Source organism: Alligator mississippiensis, chromosome 2, assembly GCF_030867095.1.
Source record: "Alligator mississippiensis isolate rAllMis1 chromosome 2, rAllMis1, whole genome shotgun sequence".
Taxonomy (NCBI): domain Eukaryota; kingdom Metazoa; phylum Chordata; order Crocodylia; family Alligatoridae; genus Alligator; species Alligator mississippiensis.
The window spans coordinates 19,329,318-19,350,129 of record NC_081825.1 but is presented as its reverse complement, the minus strand read 5'-3'; the positions used below and the strand labels follow the sequence as shown (position 1 = coordinate 19,350,129).

Here is a 20,812-nt window from a genome sequence, read left to right as displayed (position 1 = left end):
AGACTATTAGACACAGTGCATCAGTATCAGGTGACTAAAGTAATTTAACTCTAACCTATCATGAATAATTATCAGGAGAATTTTTTTCCTACTTATCAGGTTGCTTACTGAAATCACATAGGATAGGACAGAGAGGGGAAAAAATGTGGGTTGAACCACCTCAGGTCAAGGAGGGCCTAGAAATCAGGGTTCCCACATGCTGGGAAAGGGCTCCAATCATTAGGTTACTATAAAAGGTTGCCACTACTTCAACAAAGTTTTGAACGAAAGAGGCAATGAGTGCTGAATTGTTCATGCTATGTCTCAGTTGATCCTAGACATACTCTGACAATGCCTACTGGGCTCAGGCCCTCTGGGGACTTAGGTGCAGGGACAGCTAGGCACTGAATCCCAAATTACCCTAGCCAGGAGACACGTGGAGTGGCTCGGAACAACCAAGGTGGTGGTAAGGTTTTCTGGTGAAAATCTGAATGCCCCAATTCTACTGTAAATCTTGCCCATCCTCTTAATCCCACAGCACGGGGTGTTGACTTCAAGTGGCCATTAAAGATCCTACTAGACACGTCGAGTCTGCACTGGGGGATCTGGACTGTTATTTCCTGCTCCAGGTCTAACTTGGGCACTGCTGACCATGTTCTGCCCCAGAGACAGTCCTGTATCAGTGGGCATGTCTACAAGTGCGTTTTAAATGCACAGTAGCCTATTTTACTGTGCATTAGAGTGTCACAGCAAAAACTGTTCTAATCCGCAGTATTATTAAGCGACTGTGCATTACGCGTCACTAAAAAAGCATGTGCTTTCACTACTGTGCATTAGGGCAGCCTGATGTGCATTTAGTTATTACTTCACATTAGGGGTACTAAATTTAATGTGCAGCTACACAAGAGCATTAATGAATATGTACATGCACCCAATGGTGAGAAAATCCTGAGAAGCTGCACCTAAGGGTGCCTATACACAAGCGCAGAGGCTGCTCCAGTGCGCTGTAATTACAGTGTGTCAGAGCAGAGTTGATTAATGAGTCTGCTGCAGCATGGTAATTACTGTGGTCCAGCCAGCCTCCGTGTCTTGTGTGTCAGGAGCACTTGAACTAAAGCTCATTCGATGAGCTTTAGTTCAAGCACCCCTGCTGCCATTTCGAAGCACAGGGACACTGATACATGAGACGCTGCGGCACTTTAATAAGTGCTGTTAAAAAGTGCCACCCCCCGGAGCACATGTAAAAGTGCCCTAATAGTCTGTAAAAGCCTTTGGAATCCATTTGGAAGAAATAAGCTGCGTAAGGGCAAATCATCATCAAAAAGCACAGGTTCTCTAAGAAGCAATTAAAGAATATCCTTCTTCACCTAGTAAAAGCTTTCCTAAGAAATTCAGCAAGCAAAGCATTTCTGCAGCTAACTGTACTGCAGTAAGAGCACAACCCACTGCAGTACGTTAACAGGCTGTCAGAAATGCAAAGAGGTGAGCCGAGTGCTGCAATTACAGTTCTGGAAAACTAACTGTTCATGTAAGCACTACTGTAACCAAGCCACAGAAGACATCTGGAAACAGCACAGCAAGGTCTCAGACTCCCATACGTATCCCTCCAACTCTCAAGAAACTTCCTTAAAAAAGGACAGCAGAAGGCACTGCCTCCGGCTGACTCATTTTGGCTCCCTCCTTTGCACTTCTTTTGTATTACTGCTCCCCTCTTAGACTGTAGGTCCACTCTAACGCTTACAGAGATATACTTGTTAATAGAAAGACGAGACACCTTAATGAGGAGGCTTGGATATTACACTGATGAGAGCCAAACGAGTACCTATACAGACAGGTAGCCATTTCTCTTAGCAGTGAAAAACTCCTCTCAAATCCGAGCAGAATTAACAGCTCAGTTTCACCAATCTACAAGGGGCGAGCAGGGAAGATTATGCTCAAGGGCAACCAACACGGGTTCATTAGAGGCAGGTCCTGTCAGACCAACCTGGTGGCCTCCTATGACCAGGTCACAAAATCCTTAGATGCAGGTGTCGCAGTGGACGTAGTCTTTCTGGACATTAGGAAGGCCTTCGACACTGTCTCTCACCCCATTCTCATTAAAAAATTGGCAACTGTGGCGTTGATGCCTACACAGTCAGATGGGTTGCAAATTGGCTGGAGGGCTGCACCCAGAGAGTGGTGGTGGACGGGTCATTTTTGACCTGGAGGGATGTGGGCAGTGGGGCCCCCCAGGGCTCGGTCCTCGGGCCCGCGCTGTTCAGCATCTTCATCAGTGACTTGGACGAGGGGATGAAAAGCACCTTGTTCAAATTCGTGGACAACACTAAGATGTGGGGAGAGGTGGGCACGCTAGAAGGGAGGGACAGGCTACAACTAGATCTGGACAGGTTACAGGGCTGGGTGGATGAGAATAGGATGGGATTCAATACTGACGAGTGCAAGGTACTGCACCTAGGGAGAAAGAACCAGCAGCATACCTACAGGCTGGGGAACTCCCTTCTGGTCAGTGCAGAGGCAGAAGAGGATCTTGGAGTCATTATTGATTCCAAGATGAACATGGACCGCCAATGTGAGGACGCAGTCAAGAAGGCCAACCTCACCTTGTCATGCATCCACAGATGCATCACGAGCAGGGCCAAGGAGGTGATCCTCCCACTCTATGCGACACTGGTCAGGCCACAGTTGGAGTACTGCGTCCAGTTCTGGGCGCCGCACTTCAGGAGGGATGTGGACAACATGGAGAGGGTCCGGAGGAGGGCCACCTGCATGATCCGGGGGCAGCAGGACAGGCCCTACGAGGAGAGATTAGGGACCTGAACCTGTTCAGCCTCCACAAGAAAAGGCTGAGGGGGCATCTGGTGGCCGTTTATAAACTTACCAGGGGGAACCAGTGGGAAATGGGAGAGTCCCTGTTCCCCTGAGCACTACCCAGAGTAAAAAGGAATAATAGCCACAAGTTGACTGAGACTAGATTCAGGCTAGACATCAGGAGGCACCACTTCACAGTCAGGGCAGTTAGGATCTGGAACCAACTTCCAAGGGAAGTGGTGCTCTCTCCTACCCTGGGGGTCTTCAAAAAGAGGCTAGATAATCACCTCGCCGGGTTTGTTTGATCCCAGCATTCATTCTTGCCCATGGCAGGGAGTCAGACTTGATGATCTGCTCAGGTCCCTTCTGACCCTACCAACTATGAAACTACCTCTGCAAGCAAACAACCAACCCACTCATCTGCTTAAGGAACATCTCCTCCATTAGAAAACCTGGTGGATCTCAGTGGGTCCTGAACACCACCCATCACAGGCTGTGGAGGACCAAGGAGGGAAAGGTGTTTCATAGCTAAAGATCCATCAGCCAAGGACCAGCTAAGAATGGGGACCATTGCACTGGGTCTAGATCAAACACCAAAAAGCAGATGCCTCCTGTCCAGGGCATCTCAGTCAAGCTGTCTAAACCAGGAATGAGCAATCTTTTCTGGCCATGGATGGGAATGACCCACCCCGTTGGGAGGTCGGCAGGCAGCAGGACTCTGCTGCCACTGCCATTGCTCTCCCTGATGGCATGGGGAGAACGCCCTCGGCCTGCACATCTCCTCGCAGCAGCATAGGGAGAGCGCTCGCGGAAGATGCTTCCTGCCAGCCAAGCCCTACATCCGCAGGCTGGAACTGAAGGCTCTGCAGGCCAGATTTAGCCCACACTGCTGACCCCTGGTCTAAATAGATGCAGAATGGGCCCCCACACAGAGAAGGTCCAGCCAAAATTTCACAGTTCTCTGGTTGCCCAAGATCCTGGCTCTGGCTGAGTCGGAAGAGCCTGGAGCCTCCATTGGGCTCCTCCAGCCATGATGCCTGCAAGGCTTCATGCTGGGGGAAAGGGGAGGCAATATCTCACCCAGGTGTGGGCAGGGGTGGGGAGGAGGCCGGGTCTTCCTCGCCCCGTTCTAGCTCTGGTGAAAGGGGTGGCCCAGGCTTCCCCCGAGTGCTTCAGTCCCTGCTTCTGTTGGGCTCAGGCACCTCGTGTGACATCAGCTGGGGGAGCATGCCCAGGAAGAGCAGCACAGACCCTGGGCAGCCAGGACCAAAAGCACGTACCACTTCAATCAATCAATGCCAACTTTTCCAGCTTCCCCGCAGAAGCCAGTCAGGGGCTAGTGTGGATCCAAGAGCAGAGATGTGCTCCAAGTCCAAGAAAGACTGCTCTTGGGGGCACTGCCTGCAATTTCTGGATGGCTTGAAAGCATCGCCCCAGTTAGAGGGCAGTGCGACAGGCTATCCCTGGGGTGGCCCCAGCATGGATGTGGTGAGGTCCGACTCAAAAGGAACCCCAAAGGGCTCGAGACCTCTTTCCAAATGCTGATGGGGCCAACTGCACTTGAGCACTACTGCCACTCGAGTGCCCACGGGCAGTATGAGCACAAATAAAACCCTAGAGCCAAGGGACAAATAAAGCCTTGTTAACAGGCACTTACGGAAGAGCCTCCACATTATTCCTCCACCCAATGAATACTAAAGGCAGAATTACTCTGAATTTATGCTGATTTAAAAAACAGCAGAATCTGGCCGCAAGAGAAAAATACTGATATTTTAATATTTTGTATAAATAAGAGGGAGAAATTATGCAAGTTTTAACTGAAAAAAAAAGAAGAAAAGAAAAGATCTTTTCCCAATTATGTTTCAATAACGGCAAAGACTTAAACCTTAGTGAAGAGCCCCCTGTACTCTACACAGAGTAGAGCCAGGAAATAATTTTATTAATAGCAGTAATAACCAATGAACAATAATGTGCTCTCATAACAGATACTGCATGTCTCATTTCAGGCAAAAAATTCTTCTGAGACGGTGTCTAAATCTGCATTAAGAATACATCTACATACACAGACCACGGGAGAGACGTTTGGCAATGTTGCTACTTGCAGACAGATGGCAGCTTTCTCAACTTCTCTGTAGGCTTAGCTCCATTTCGACACTGACTCCAGTGGACCTGGGAATAAATATTCAGAAGTAGCACATGGGAGATGTACATGCTCAGATGTCCTCTTGTTCAGCAAGAGTTTCAGAAACAAAGAGGCATTTGCAGAAACCCCTTGCAATATGTGCAGGCCAAAAAGAAAAATCAAACCTAGCAAAGGATTCCTCTAGGACAGGGGTCGGTAACCTCCGGTTCGCATGCCGAGCATGGCACGCAAGGCCATTTTCCTGAGCACATGCTGGAGCTGGGGAGGCAGCAGCTGTTTGTAGCTTCCCGGCTGGAGCCAGCCCCAGCTCTGGGTAGCTGCTGCCAGCCAGGAACCCAGGCTGCTCCCAGCAGGCAGCTGGGACACTGCAAGCCCTGCTGGGAGCAGCCCGGGCTCCGTGGCTATCAGCAGCTACCCAGAGCTGAAGCCGGCTGTACCTGGGAGGCTACAAACAGCTGCTGCCTCCCCGCCCCTGGCCCCAACAGGCACAGTGCTGGCACCTGCTGTCTTCCCGGCCCAGGGCCGGGAGGCAGTAGCTATTTGTAGCCTCCTGGCTGCAGCCGGCCCCAGCTCTGGGTAGCTGCTGATAGCCATGGAGCCCGGGCTGCTCCCATGGAAGCCCTGCTGCAAGCAGCCCGGGCTCCGTGGCTATCAGCAGCTACCCAGAACCTGGGCCAGCTGCAAACATCTGCTGCCTCTCCACCCCAGCTCCGGGCAGGCAGCACATACCAGCAATGCTCCCCGCTGTGCTGCCCTGGCAGTGTTGGAACCCGGCAGGGCAGGGCAGGGCCCAGCGGGGGGGGCAGAAAGCTGTCTGCTCTGAGCTCCCCGCTGCCCTACCACACTTCCCCTGCAGGTAAGGGCAGCAGCAAGGGACACAACCCTGCGCTGCTGCCCATGCTACTGCCGTGCACACAAGGGAAGTGTGGCAGGGCAGCAGGGAGCTGCCACATTTTGTTTTTCTGGCATGCCAGCACCTTCCAAGGTGGACATTGTGGGGTTTTCGGCACTCCGGCCAAAAAACATTGCCTACCCCTGCTCTAGAAGAACAAAGCATGGGTAGAAGCTAGGATGATCTTTCCTGCCTGCTACCAACAGGGTCTAACATCAGCAGAAAAGTCAACATATCTTTCTGGGACTCGATTAACCCATCTAAAAAAAGATAGCTGAACTCAGGACTACCCAGAAAAAAACCCAGACACTGAACTGAGCTTCTCTGGATAAAATCAGACACAAACAATTTCAGAAACCAGTCTGGGTTCAGCCCAGCACTTGTCAGCATGTTCAGATGAATACATTAGCTGCAGTGACATTAATTTCCGATCCTATTACGAACACCCATTACACTGTTGCTATCTAGGTCAACAACTCATTTTCAAGCACTAGGGTCCATCTTGACCCATATACTGCAGGCAATTCCAATTCCTCTCATCCTGCCATACTGACGAGGCTGCACGTTCCAGCGCAGTTTCCTGTATCGTACAATGCAATTTATGCCAACAAGACACCAGGCAAGACTTACAAGGATGAAGAAATGGCAGCTGCATTCCTGCTGAATACAAATGATGTTTGCTGCCAGGACTCCCTGCTCTTTGGGCTGTGGTATTATTTTTAAACAACAAGCCTTGTGGTTATTTTGACAAGCATCCATCAGCCAGCTTATCAATGCACTTGTCTGTGTGAGGAGTGTGGCTCATTAAAATACTCCTAATGAGACCGCTCATTTGGATCTCTAAATTGATAAGATAGGGCTTGGGGAAGCTTTCAAGGAAGGAGAACCGCTGGTAGGGACTTCCTCTAGGATCTCTCTCCCATCCCAATAGCTTATCAAGAGCCCAATACTGCAAAACAATCATACCCACAAGCAAGCCCCATGGTTTAAGTGAGGTTGATCACGTTTGGACAATTCACAGACAAGACCAGGGCTTGCCTGATTTATGTCCCTACACATGGAGGCCATACTTTAGGTCAGGTCTGGAGAAGAGGCAAGTGGGGGGGATGATTCATGGGAGAGTAATGAGGTGCCCTCTGCTCCCCCAGGTCCTCAGACTGGTGCCTCCCTGCCAGCCCTGAACCTGATCTAACATTAAAAAACCATTGGGAATGCCAGCGCCACCACACCAAACTGCTGGGCTGCTTCCAGATCCGAGGCAGTTTGCTAGTCTAGAGACACGGCGCACCCCTTCCTTTCCCTCTGCTCCTGCAACGCCGTTCCACCCCCCGCCCGCAACCCGCATGCAGCCATGTGCAGCGCTGCTGGAGACATCGAGAGGCTGGGGTGAGTGTCAGTATTTGTGCCTTTAATACCGTCTCATCAGGTGTCACCATTCAGGATGCCTGTTCCTGGGGTTTCTTTTTCAGGAAACTCTGTCCAACTTTCCAAGGAGGACAAAAAAAAATGGGTTTTTAAATCCAAGTTTAAAATATTGCTTCTCACACCTGGGCCAAAAGCATAAAGCCTATGACTTTGAAGACTTAAAAATTAGGACATTTCCAGCGTTTGAGGTCCGTTTTATATGTTACAAGCAGGATTTCAGGTTTTACTTCTAGTGCAGTTTGCAAGCTGTCAATACACATTTCTGACGCATCCAGCCCCATTGAAGGCGTCTCTGCTGCGCAGCCCAAATTAGGATACGTTTGGTTCTGTGCTCTCAAACCTTTGTTTGTGCAGCTGGGCCAGGCCCCCTCGAGGAAGGAGGTATGACTGCCTCCACCCACTCCTTACTATTAGTTAAAAACTTAAAACTTTAAATCTTAATTATAATGATCTTGAGTTCAAATAAAACATGAGATCTGGCAGGCTTCCCAGCTTGCCTTGTACACTAAACACCTATAATCAGCGCCAGGCAGCACACCAAAGAGGAGACATCTGGTTAAACAATGCAAGCTGCATTCTGCTTTCACACATCCCCGCACAGCCAACGCGACTGACTTGCATCCTTCCACCTTCCCAGCACCGACCTGTTCACTGCTGGTGGGCATGTCTTGTATTCCACACAGGACTAAAATAACTGTTGGCTTATGCAGGTGGTGGGATTGAAGGATCCTACATCTTGGGAATGATACAGCATGGCATGAGCATTATTGCTGGGGGAAGAGAATCTGGAGGATACCCAGGTGAGCTGCCAGTCTGATACCACCTACTCCTCAGCAGACACTGGCTTGGAGAGTGAACCATCGACTTCCAGGAAAACACCTTTGCAGCCCATCTTTTGATGCTGGGGTTAGGGCAGGGCATGGACCTTGAACTTTATTGAAGGCCACCGGCAAGCTTCACCTGCCAGCAGACGGGAGCCACCGGTGGGATCTGTTCTTACTGAATGTAGGCGCTCAGTGCGTTTGCAAGGGGAAACTGGACTGCCATGCACAGATTAACAAACAGTCGCAGAGTGAGGATGCAGCACTGCAGATCATTTTTCATTTAATGAAGTGGCTTAATAAAGAATGATGGCTGGCTGCAGGGATGGCTCTCGAAGGTTGCTCGTGGCTCGTGGGCTGTAGGTCGCATACCCCCGGGCCAGCCCGTGCAGGGTCACAGAACGGGTGCTAATCCTGCCTGGCAGGCGGCCCTTCCCCCTGCTGAATTAGCTTGCCTAGAAGCACTGCCATCAAGAGGAACCACAGTCCTCCATAAGCTGTTCTGTACTTCCTGAAAGAGGACAGCAAGGGCATGTAGGGGAAAAAAACCTCCTCAGGGTGGGAAAATCTCCTTTGCCCTCTTCTCCCAAGATGACAGGGTTGAATCACAGGTCTGCGACCTTTCCAGTTCTCACACACTTTTCTGTCTAGACTGAAATAACACGAACCGATCTTGGCAGAGGCAAGCAGCAGAATTACTGGGGTACTATTAATACCAGGCGTTTGTATTTAATTCTCTTTTCAAATTGGCTTTTACTACTTGAAAATAAATACGTATCCTGACAGCTACAAGCCTCCACACCCCCATCCCATTTCACAACCTCCCCACGCAGCTCTTTTCCAATGTCTGACTTCACCCTTGCTACCTTTGCAGACTTAGCTCCTTTCCACCACTTGTCACCGGAGGTATTCACAGCCCTCCTTTGGCTCTCCCTGGCCTGGACTCCTCTCTCAATTCTTGGCCCTGTCAAGCTACTGCAAGAAACTTCCCCCTACACGATCCCCCTTTAACTGGCCTTGTGCCCTATGGGTTTTCAGCTGCCCTCAGTACTTCACGCCTCTCTTGAACGTCCCTCCTTTCTGCTACACCCTTGAGTCTGAACAACATTTTGGTGCAAGTCCCTTCCTGCTCTGGCTTTCATGTCACTGCCTAGTCTCCCAGGGTCTTTTCTCCTCACCAAACTTGGGTCTCCTGCTTTACCTTCCTTGGATCTCAATTCTACATTAGATACAGTTTCTGTGACCAACAGCCCAGCAAAGTGCATAGAGGTCCTTGTCACTTCACTCCCAATACGTCACTGCAATCCCTACAGTCTTTTTGGAGCCCCCCCTTGAATCTATACTGTTTCATTAGATTTGTTCCCGATTATTCTAAAATATCTCAAATTCCAATCTCCCCTTCCTCTGGGGAAACGACACCTCTAGTACCAAACATGTAAGCATGTTATATTGAACCCCTCCTCCCCGCTTCATGTCAATCACTTAATATCCTCCTTTCAACACATGAAACAGGCACCTCTGTGCTATATAACTGCATCATTGCTCGCAACATCCCCCATCTCCCTCACATCATCCAGCTTTACTCTTGCCCTACCAGGAAAGTAGAAGTAGGTTTTTCTCATTTTCTGAGCACTGTAAAACTGAAACCTGTACATCTTGTGACATTTATGTCCTTATCAAAAAGATACTAGATCAACCTCTTTTGTCTTCATTACCAAAATTCCTGCTCTTATAAACCTGCAGCCTTGATAGCATGGACTGACATTTCTTCCCATGCATGCTCAAACACACAAATACCCAGTTTCGATTTCCAGTGTGAAAACTTCCAGGCAGGATGTGGATGTGCTGTCATGAGGCTCAGAGATGCAAATGGATTCACAGAATCATAGAAAATGAGGGTTGGAAAGGCACGCAGGAGGTCACCTAGTCCGACCCCCTGCTCAAAGCAGGACCAGCCTCAACTAGATCATCTCAGCCAAGGCTTTGTCTACCCAGGTCTTCAAAACCTTCAAGGATAGAGACTCCACAACCTCTCTGGGTAACCTATTCCAGTGTTTTACTACCCTCCTAGTGAAAAAATTCCTCCTAATACTGAGTCTAAACCTCCCTTGCTGCAACTTGAAACCATTGCTTTGTTCTGTCACCTGCCACCATGGAGAACAGTCCGGCTCCATCCTCTTTTGAACCCCCCCCCCCCTTCAGATAGTTGAAGGCTGCTATTAAATCCCCTCTCAGTCTTCTCTTCTCTGTGCTAAATGAGCCCAATTCCCTCAGCCTTTCCTCCTAAGCCATGTGCCCCAGCCCCTGAACCATTTTTGTTGCCCTCCGCTGGACTCTGTCCAATTTGTTCACATCCTTTCTGTAGTGGGGGGCCTAAACTGCACATAGTACTGCAGATGTGGCCTCCCCAGTGCTGAATAGAGGGGAAGAATCACTTCCCTTGACTTACTGACAACACACCTACCAATGCAGCCCAGGATGCTATTAGCCTTCTTAGCACCAAGGGCACACTGCTGGTGCATATTCAGCTTATTGTCCACTGTAACCTCCAGGTCCTTTTCTGCAGAGCTGCTGCCCAGCCAGTCAGCCCCCAGGCTGTACTGGTGCACGGAGCTGTTCCAGCCTAAGTGCAGGACTTTGCAGTTGTCCTTCTTGAACCTCATGAGATTCCTTTTGGCCCAATCCTCCAATTTGTCTAGGTCACTCTGAATCCTACCCTGACCCTCCAGTGTCTACTACTCCCCCCAGCTTGGTGCCATCTGCAAACTTGCTGAGGGTGCACTTTATGCCATCTTCCAAATCGCTGATGAAGACATTGAACAAAACCAGCACCAGGACCAAATCCTGGGGCACTTCAAGACATCGAGCCATTGATTACTACTCTGAGCCTCGTGCTCCAGCCAGTTTTCTATCCACCTTACAGTCCATGCATCCAGCCCAGACTCCCTTAGCTTGCCTGTAAGACTGCTGTGGGAAACCATATCAAAAGCCTTGCTAAAATCAACGTACACCATATCCACCAGTCTCCCCCATCCACAGAGCCAGTCACCTCCTCATAGAAGGCAATCAGGTTGGTCAGGCATGACTTGCCCTTGGTGAATCCTTGCTGACTGTTCCTAATCACCTTTTTCTCCTCCAAGTGCTTAGAAATGGATTCCTTGAGGATCTGCTCCGTGATTTTTGCAGGGACTGAAGTGAGGCCGACTGGTCTGCAGTCCCCTGGATCCTCCTTTTTCCCTTTCTTAAATATAGGTACTATGTTTGCCCTTTCCAATCATCCCAGACCTCTCCTGATGGCCATGAGTTTTCAAAGATGATGGTCAATGGCTCTGCAATCGCATCAGCCAATTCCCTAAGCACCATCCCATCTGGCCCCATTGACTTGTACACATCCAGCTTTTCTAAGTAGTCCCGATCCTGTTCTTTCACCAGTTGGCTGCTCACCTCCTCCCCAAACTGTGCTGCCTGGTGCAGCAGTCTGGGAGCTGACCTTGCCTATGAAGACTGAGGGAAAAAAGGCACTGAGCACTCGAGCCTTTTCTGCATCCTCTGTTACACGGCGCCTCCCCCATTCAGTAAGGGACCCACGCTTTATTGCATTCTCGCCAGCCGGAAGCGTGCAGACCAGCCGGGGAGGATGCACAAACGCCATCAGAATAACAAATTATCAGTAGCTATTTTGTACGTTTCTTCAGGTGCCTCGCCAGTCAGATGAAAGAAAGCTTTGAATTCAGGAGATGCTTGCAGATAACAGCTACGTTTAAAGTACATCCTAGTCCTAACTTAACTGACAACTGACACCATTTTGGATTAAGACATGGCATCCTTAAAGAAAGACAGCCCCTTAAACAGTGTGTCCCAAACATTTCTTGGAAATATTTTGAAAATCATTTCTTATCTCCTTCCATTTATTTGCTCACCTTTGAGGCCAGCCAGTCAGCCAGAGATCACCCCTGCTATAGTCGAGATCAGCACCAGGCAGGTTTCCAATTAATTCAGTGTTGAAGATAACTTGCCCTTCTCTTAAAAGGGTACTTTAAAGCTAAAACATTTTCACTTCACTGACTTAAAAACCTCCAAAACAAGGTGGTGGAATCTCCATCCTCAGAGGTTTAAGACCTGGCTAGACCAAGCCTTGGCTGGGATGCTCTAGTTGGGGCTGGTCCTGCTCTGAGCAGGGGTTGCACTAGATGACCTCCTGAGGTCCCTTCCACCCCTAGTTTTCTATGATTCTATTCCTAGGGGTCTACATAATTCACACAAACCATGAGAAATGATGTTGTCCACGATCACCAGGAAATACTGCATTGGCTGCAACTTTCCACAAAATCAACCTAAAAACTCCAGCATATTATTCATATAATATGCCTTTTTGGCTCTTCATGCTTCAACCAAGCCATAAAAATTGCTTTGTCTTGGCATGAGTTAAGTAGACTCCTAGCTACATCCAAAGTTTAGCAAACACTATTGCTTGGCCTACATTTGCACCCAGGGATCATATGCCAAATTTAAAGGAGGAAACAGTAGTAAGTTTTACAGCAGGAAGTCAGTGTTACTTAGGGTTAGAAATTGGAAGAGAAATGCGCTAAAAGGATGAGAAATACCAATCCATTCTAAGATAAAACAAAAAGACCTCCTTTATCTTATGTCTTCTTACTGTTATTTCAAAGATTTGGGGCAAGCTAGAGGCCAGCTGTTTTATCTGCTTACACTCTCCTGGTGGTCACCTGCTTTTCAACATTGACATCTTCCTACACCCTTACTAACAACTTACATCAATTTAAGTGGCCTACAACTAAAACTACACGTACTCCGCTGGTTAAGACCTCCTTACTACAAAACATCTCAGTATTTCCTGGGTTTCTGGAGAGCCACACGAAGCACATTTTATTGTTCATGTTAAGAGCAGGGGCAGCTTCAGGTTGTTAAATTGCACCAACTTAATGGTCAAAAGAATCATCTAAAAGTTGCAGATTTGGTTGCAGAGATGGCCAGTGCACACGGCCACTTCTGGCCATGCCAGAGATCTGGCTAGTCTGCCTGCCTGAATTCGATGATGGGAATCTCTTAACGTCCCAACAGAGTGTGGTTCTTCTGATCCTCCCTTGCTGCCTCCTGCACTGCCGGCTGCCCTTACAACACCTTCATTTCCTCCTGCGCTGCCGTGCCGAAACACTTTTCCATTCCCCCACCTCTTGCGCTGCAGGGCAGCAGCTCTCCTCCACAAGTCCCCAGGGGTGGGGGGTAAAAGAAAGTTCGTTTATTTTTACTGCCATTTCTTCTGCAACCGTAGGCAAATGGAAGAGGAGTGGGCAGAGGGGCGGAAAGACTGGCGTCAAAATGAAAGCAGAGACTATTGTTAAGGGAGGAAAAAGAATAAAACACCCTTTACCATCCACACAAGAAAAGCCCTAGAGAATTTAACCAAGATGACACCAAGAGCTTTCTAAAGCAGCACAACCCAGATGCTAGAAAAGGCACTCGAAAACCTTAAGAGAATTTAGTAACAGAACAATCTGTAGAAAAGATATAGCACTTACATTCTATAGGGTAATTAAAACCCCTCCAGAAACACTCACTTTTTATTAAATTCCACATATTTTTTCTTAATAAGGGTAGGGAAAATTTTCCTAGGGTGTTCAGTGGGACGGGGTCTGTAAGGCACACAGCAATCTCACAAAGGCTCCTGGAGGACTCAATCTAGCCTGTCTCCAGGGTCATGTTGCTTCGCACTCCTGCTTTCTGAACAGGAATCATGCTCATTTTTCAGAGTCCTGCTTTGTATTTTAGTTACTCTCCTTCGAGAAAACTCCCTGGGACACAAGGATAATCTAACCTGGGAGGAAACCTGATGACTTTTGCACCATGGGAGAAGTGGCAGCCCTTGGGAACAATGGCATCTTGGAGTATATTCATTCACGGAAAACCGACCACAGCTGCCTCTAGACACTGATCCTGATCCCGATCCCGGCTGGTAATTTGGGCACACGCAGAACTGAAGCTTCAGAGTTCCCAGCTTGGCTGCGCCCCGGTGCCAGCGACGTCACAGGAGCAGCATAAAATCAGTGTCCAGCACCGCTAAAAATATATTTTAAAAAACAAGTCTGGCTTTTCCCTTGCTGTTCAAACTGCCAGCCCCTTTCTTCCGCTGCTGATCAGCTACATACCTGAGTATCCCCACTTGACTACCTCTGCATGTAAGCTGCTTGTCAGTGCAATTAACCTGCTCATGATCAGGCCCCTAATGTTTTCCTCTTCCCTGTTGCTCAGGGCAAGCCCCAGATAAGCAGCAGGGGAAATGACTATAGGCAGGATGCTGCCAAGAGTCCAGAGTAAACAAAGAAAGATTTGGACTTTTACACTATGCAGGCTCTTCCCAGACAGAGGTGTAAAAATACCCCTTTAAAGATAGATGGTTTCAAAAGGATACTTATTTTCCACTTTGTCTTAGCATGTCATTGCAAGACAAACAGCGGACAGCTGCCTCTATCTTAAACTGTGCATTATACACCAATTATACACCAATTAACCAAAGCAGTCCATGGGGAATACCACAGCTAGCAATACTGCAGGGAAATTACAGTAAGCGGGACATGAATATCAAAACTAGCATGCTTGCATTTGCTGGAACCATGACGATCACATAATGGCTGGGGAATGTCATCCACTGAAGTCTGACTCTGATGTTAACTAAGATTATATCTATATAGATATCGATATCTATCTATCTATCTATCGAGAGAGATCACAAGCTTTTGTGGGCTGAAGCTCACTTTTGTCAGATGGTGCTCTATATATCTATTTAGTTAATCCATAAAGGTGCCTATCTACCCTGCCTTTTGACTGACTTCAGGCTGGCACGGCTTATTACCTCTCTCTGATACCAGACTGTCCTTGGGCTCCATTCGGGGGCAAGTCCCAGCCAGGCAGAGAGCTGCCCATCCCAGGCCGATGAAAGAGCTCAGATACGTCTATAAATTTATTAGAGGCGGTCAACGGGGAATAGGGGACGCACTGTTTACTAAGGCGCCCCAGGGAGTGACTAGGAATAACGGGTGTAAACTATTTGAGAGTGGATCTAGGCTTAGGCAAACGCACACTGTTCTCTCCTGTCCATGTTGAGATGTGCTGGAAGTAGCAGATAACCTGGAACCATAACATATATTCCTTCCAAGAAAGCAACCCCCTGCCCAAACAGCATACATGCTGCTATCCTGCCCCACCTCTGCCCCAGGGAAGGGCACGCAAGTCTGGTAAGTCCCTGTGCAAGACATGTACTGCCTACAAGCCCCTCTTGCCCAGCCACATGAAAGCCCATCACAAAAGGGTGCTACTTAGCAAGAGGAGCATGTCCCCAAATCTCTCCCTAGGCTGAAAGAAAAGTCCCTGGGACATTCTCGTTTATCATGATGATGCAGTACTAAAACTTCATGGCACAGCACTACAATATGCTGCAGCATTTGGGATTGCCTATTTATAATCCCTTCAGCAAGCCCTCAAAAGCAGAAGTGCTGAATTCTAATTCTGTACCTCCATCCGCTCAGTGTGTTTGGAGACATCAACTGACCTTTCACCAGCCCCATCAGTGAATTGGGGGAAAGAAAGAGTGCTACTGCACAAGGGTATTGGGTGCTTTCATTGACATTTGCAGGTCACTATACAAAACTGCCAGGACATTCATACTTCCTTCCTTTTCCAAGTGACTGTCAATAACAGACACAAAAGGCTGGATTCTCCATGGTCATGGACTTCATTACTGTTATTTCAGATAAGTATGCAGCAAACTCAGGTCTGTGCCACACCTCTTTGCTAAAGGTTTTATATATAGCTCTAAGGTGATAATGAGATGAGGATCACAGCAGCAAGCAGGCAGCAAGGGGCCAGTGTGCAGTACTCTGCCATGTCCATTTATGATGCTCTTTAAATTGCTTTGTCCTTTTACCTTGTGTATGGGTTTCACGAGAGAACAGTGCAACTTGCTGCTTGAGGCATGCCCTCCCCCTTGTTTCACCGTGATGAAAAGGGCACGCCAGCCATGTTAAATTTATGTCAAGCAAGGAAGAGACTTCTGGGGAAAGCGCATCTGCTGCAAAATGAATGTTGGTGATTTCACAAGTCTCAGGCATAGAGGAAGGATGTCTGCCTTCTGCCTGACACGTGCCGGGTGCTCTGGTCCAGACGCACAGTAATTATTCCCCTTTCCCTTTCTGACATTTCAGTCTCTCCTTTTCCTTGGGCTGTTCTCGGTTTCTGTTCTTCTCCTGGACTTCACCAGGCCAGCACTGCATCCCCGCCGCGACTCTACACTAAATCAAAGCAACTGGACACAGTAGTCCCAATGTCTGCGGGTACCCCTCTCTTCATAACCAAATCCATCCACGGAGAAGCACCTGATGACTAAGTCCCCTACTTGGACACACAAAAATGATTTATGCATGAAATTAAAAATGCAGTGGAATACCTCCCTTGATGTTAATAACCCCCTCACCTCCGTTACATCGTTCCTTCTGCCTGACACAGATAATTCGCAGAAGAAAGAGTGAAGGATGTCACATCTGTATGCAAGACAGATAATTTTGGAACAGAAATGAGTGACACCCTTTGATTCCAGGGATATCTGAGAGGCATGCTAATGAGAGCTACTGTCTGGATGGATACCACAAGAGAAATGGAGGCAGAATGAAAGGACCAGCCTCCAGTCAGTGCTGAAGATCAGTTAGTCATCCTTGTTCCCTCTCTCTTTTTGTATTCTTTATCTTTTTGTTGCTGTTTGTCTTTTTTTTTTTGTCTTAACAGAATTAAATTACTAAAAACCATTTATGACTAAATGAAATGGTAAAGAGGACTAGATGCATGCTTCTCTTCTCTGTCAAGCAGGAGCACGGAGGGTTTTAACACCCAAACTTGGAGCACACAGAACCGCTCTAAGATTTATCTTATCTAGTAAAAGACATTCAACAACTCACTACCCTCTGAGCCTCCCCCACAATCTTGACTTCAACACACATGGCTTCAAGGAAGTCTTTGAGAGGTCCCTTCATGTGCAAATTTAAGCTAACAAGTAGAATTTTAGGGCAATCTAGCAGACATGTACACTACAGACAGATTTTCTGCATAAAATCACACAGACAGGCAGTTGGGGCTGAAACAACTATCCTTTAGGTCCCAGAGCACAAAGATATAAGTAAAACCCTGTTAGCTTTCACTAACATCGCATCTTCTCTGTGGGACGTGACCAGGAGGCAACATCACTTGCTCAGTCACACACACAATCTAATCATTGTCAACTTTATGGCTAGTGCATTATAACACCTCATCATCATCCTTCTGCATCTCAGGAAACTATGCTGGCAGGCAGAGGGTAGAGAGGATGAGCTGTTAGGGGGGCAGGGTAGGAAACTGGGAATAGTGAGGGTGGGTTTGATTTCTTGCAGCAGTAAGAGAATAGGCAGTTAACACCACCTCTGCTCTTCCTCTTCTCAAACTCTCCCAGAGTAATTGTTTTAATTTAAGAATCACTCACCATTTTCATCATGGTCAGCATAAAGGGACATGCTTAAAGTTGTTTTGGATATATCTGGGGTCCAGAGATGTAAAATAAATAAATAAAAGCTTTAAAACATGCTAAAAGTGAGGCAATCTGGAAATTATAAATACGGTTAAAGTCAATTTTTGCCAGAAAAGCATATCCTAGCTGAAACTATACGCACTAAATATCATCCGATGCACAAATATCTTCCATCCAAAGCACATGAGTTAGGCCCAAGTATCAGAAGGCAGAACTGGGTGTTTCAAGAAGAAGGCGCTACACACTAATAGGTACCCTAAAAAAATGGAAATACTAGGTCTGTTTCTCCTCTCAGCCAGGTTGCTGATCCTGGCTATATAGCATAAGCAGTCGTGTTGGTTGGTGCATAAGAAGAGCTACAGGTCCATCTGCTATGAAATCACTGAAGGCACTCGTTCTGTCTGCCAGGAAATCATGTGTGTTTGCCTCTTCCAAAAGAACTGTTACCATAAAGTAACAGAGCAAACAGCTTAAATGCAGCCAGCGTTAAGGGATCTGATAGTTGGGAACACCAGAATGTAGCATCTGGCCATCTGCTGGCCTCGGTGCTAAATGTATAACCTTAGCAGTGGAGCTGCACAAGCAGAAGGTAGAAGGATTTACCTAGAAAAGTTGACAAAACAGGGAGTAAAAACATTTTATGAATATTTTGACAACAAAATGAATCAAATAAGCTAAAAAGCTGATTTATTTCTAAGTAGCTACAAGCCTACAATCTGAAAGATTAGGGACTGGACTCTGTATTCATTCAAAAAAATCTCATGGAAACCAATAAAAATGCAAAGTCAGACTTCATGAAAGCTAATACTTCAGAACTGAGGCCGAGCGCTAGGCCTTAAAAAAAAAAATCCAAATCCATCTACCCTGCATGTGTTTACCTTACATCAAGAATCTTTCTTCCCTATACCAGTTCCAGAAAACAACTGCTAAAATCAGCTCTTTTGGTTATTAGTTTACAAAATAGACTGTTTCATTTTTTTTTTTCCTGAAGTGAGCTATCTAAATGTACATTGTTAATGCCTGGTTTCCACCATCCTGTACAAATTTAATAAGGAAAATTCATTGGTTTCTGAAGAGTATGAAATTTAGCTATGCATTGTTCAAGTGAAAAATACAATGTTCAGATTTGTGCCACTTCTACTGTAACGTGTGCTTTTACTGTTAAAAAACAGTAAGTGATAGTCATGAAGGCTGCTTACACATGCTAAAAAAACCAAAACAAAACAAAAATGCGCTTTACCAGAAGACACAGCGCATTAGTTCAACACAGCTCTGCAGCATCTGTATAGATCAGGTGCTTCAGCGGCGCTTTTTGGTGCTTTTCTCTAAAGCGGATTCAATTAGCTATTAGATAAAAGTGCCAAAAAAGCCCCTTAAAGCATCTAATCTATACAGATGTCGGGCAGGCTGGGTCTAACTAACGCGATACCTCTTCTGGGCATCTACTGGGCTTGGCACAGAAGTGCACTGAGTTTAAAGTGCCATTGGGCAGGGGGAGTTGTTAATGTCTGTAAGCAGCCCATGTAACTAAATCCTCGTTTAGAACAGTGGTCATCAACTTTTTTAGACTCGCGGCACCCCTCTGTAGACCCAAGGCACCCTTTAGAAAATGTCAGCTCTTAGCTTTGTTTTTTGATTACAGAAACGTAATTTCTGTTGCAAAAAACTCAAAGGCTGCAGCAAGTCAGAATGGGCGCCTATGCACGAGAAGCGAGGCTGCTTCAACATGCTGCAATTAATAGTCTGTTGGAGCATGGCAATTACTAGGCCTGTGCGAAGGGGCCAGTATTTGCTTCAGATTTGGCTGATTCACGGGAAAGTGATTTGAATCACCGTCCCAAATCAATTTGGCTGAATCCGATTTGGAGATTCAGTCGCTGGCGAATCAGACAGGCCCCATCCCTTGCCCGCTCTCCCAGCCCCGTCAATGGCTGCCCTACCCGGCCCCAGCTCCTGGCTCTTAAAAAAAAAAAAGCCCCAAACTCACCGGCTCCTGCCAGGCAGGGGGCAATCCCCGGTACCCTGCGCTGCAAGGGGGGGGGCTCTGCCACAAGCTCCCATCCCCAGCCCACTCTCCCAGCTGCAGCTCTTGGCTCTAAAAAAAGTTCCAGATTCACTGGCTGCTGCCAGGCGGTGCGTGATCCTTGCTGCACCCCACTGCCCCACACTGCGTGGCGGGGCTGTACCATGAGCCCCCAGAAGCCCCCGATGGCTGCTGCAGCAGCTGGTAAGTGCAGAACTTAAAAAAAGCTGGGAGCTGGGGCCGGGAGGGGCAGCCATGTGGGGCTGGGGGCGGGCTGGGGCCTAGTGGGTGTCCCTCCATAGTCCCTCACCAGCAGAGTCCAGGTCCAGCTCCCTGTGGCGGTGAACATGAACCGCCTGAATCTCCAAATCAATTTGGAGAGCTTTGAATCAATTCGGACCTTTTTACTGGTCTCCCGATTCAATTCAGATTCGGCTGCTGAATAGGGCCAAATCTCCTCCGAATCGAATCAGCACCCGAAGCTTCGCACGGCCGTAGTAATTACTGTGCTCCAGCGAACTCCAAAGTCTCAAGTATCAGTGTCCCCATGGTGAAAATTGGCAGTGGGGATGCTTTAACTAAAGCTCGTATGATTAGCTTTAAAGTGGCCCCGCTGCCATTTTTCAGCACAGGGATGCTGATACGCGAGATGCTCTTGGAGGGTTTTCCTTGCGAATCACGTTTGTACACCTAACAGCGAGGCAGCCTGTGGCACCCTTGAGAGGATCTCAAGGAACCCCAGGATGATGTGGCACCCTAATTGAGAATCACTGGTTTAAAAGATGGCTTACACATAACATGTTACAACTAGAGGGCAACCACTGAAATTAGGTGACAGGTTTAAAACTAAGAGAAAGTACTTTTGTACACAATGCATGGTTAACTTGTGGATTCACTGCCACAGGAGGAAGTGGAAGCAGATAGCATAGCCAGGTTCAAAAAAGGATGGGATGGATTCATGGATGATAGATCTATTAATGCCTATTGAACAGAACGGTTAAGATGTTTCTTCTAGCATCTATAACCTAATAAATATGGGATACCAGAGAGGGTATTCAATAGGGGATAGATCACTCCAGAGATATCCAGTTCAATGCTCTCCCTGTACAGCATCCACCCCTGCCACTGTCAGAGACAGGACACTGGGCTAGAT

The 20,812-nt window shown here is 47.6% G+C and overlaps 1 protein-coding gene across 3 annotated transcripts in view; it reads right to left on the bottom strand.

Moving 5' to 3' along the window:
- NAT8L (N-acetyltransferase 8 like) overlaps positions 1-20,812 on the bottom strand; it is a 58,990-nt gene that overhangs the window by 11,785 nt on the left and 26,393 nt on the right. The window contains exon 4 of one of the 3 annotated variants that reach the window (XM_059721495.1): positions 4,674-4,956. The exons of the other annotated variants lie outside the window; for them this stretch is intronic. Within the exon in view, the coding sequence (XP_059577478.1) occupies positions 4,925-4,956 (32 nt within the window). The 3' untranslated portion in view covers positions 4,674-4,924. Of the gene's footprint in view, positions 1-4,673; positions 4,957-20,812 lie in introns of those variants that run through there. 3 annotated transcript variants of the gene reach the window in all.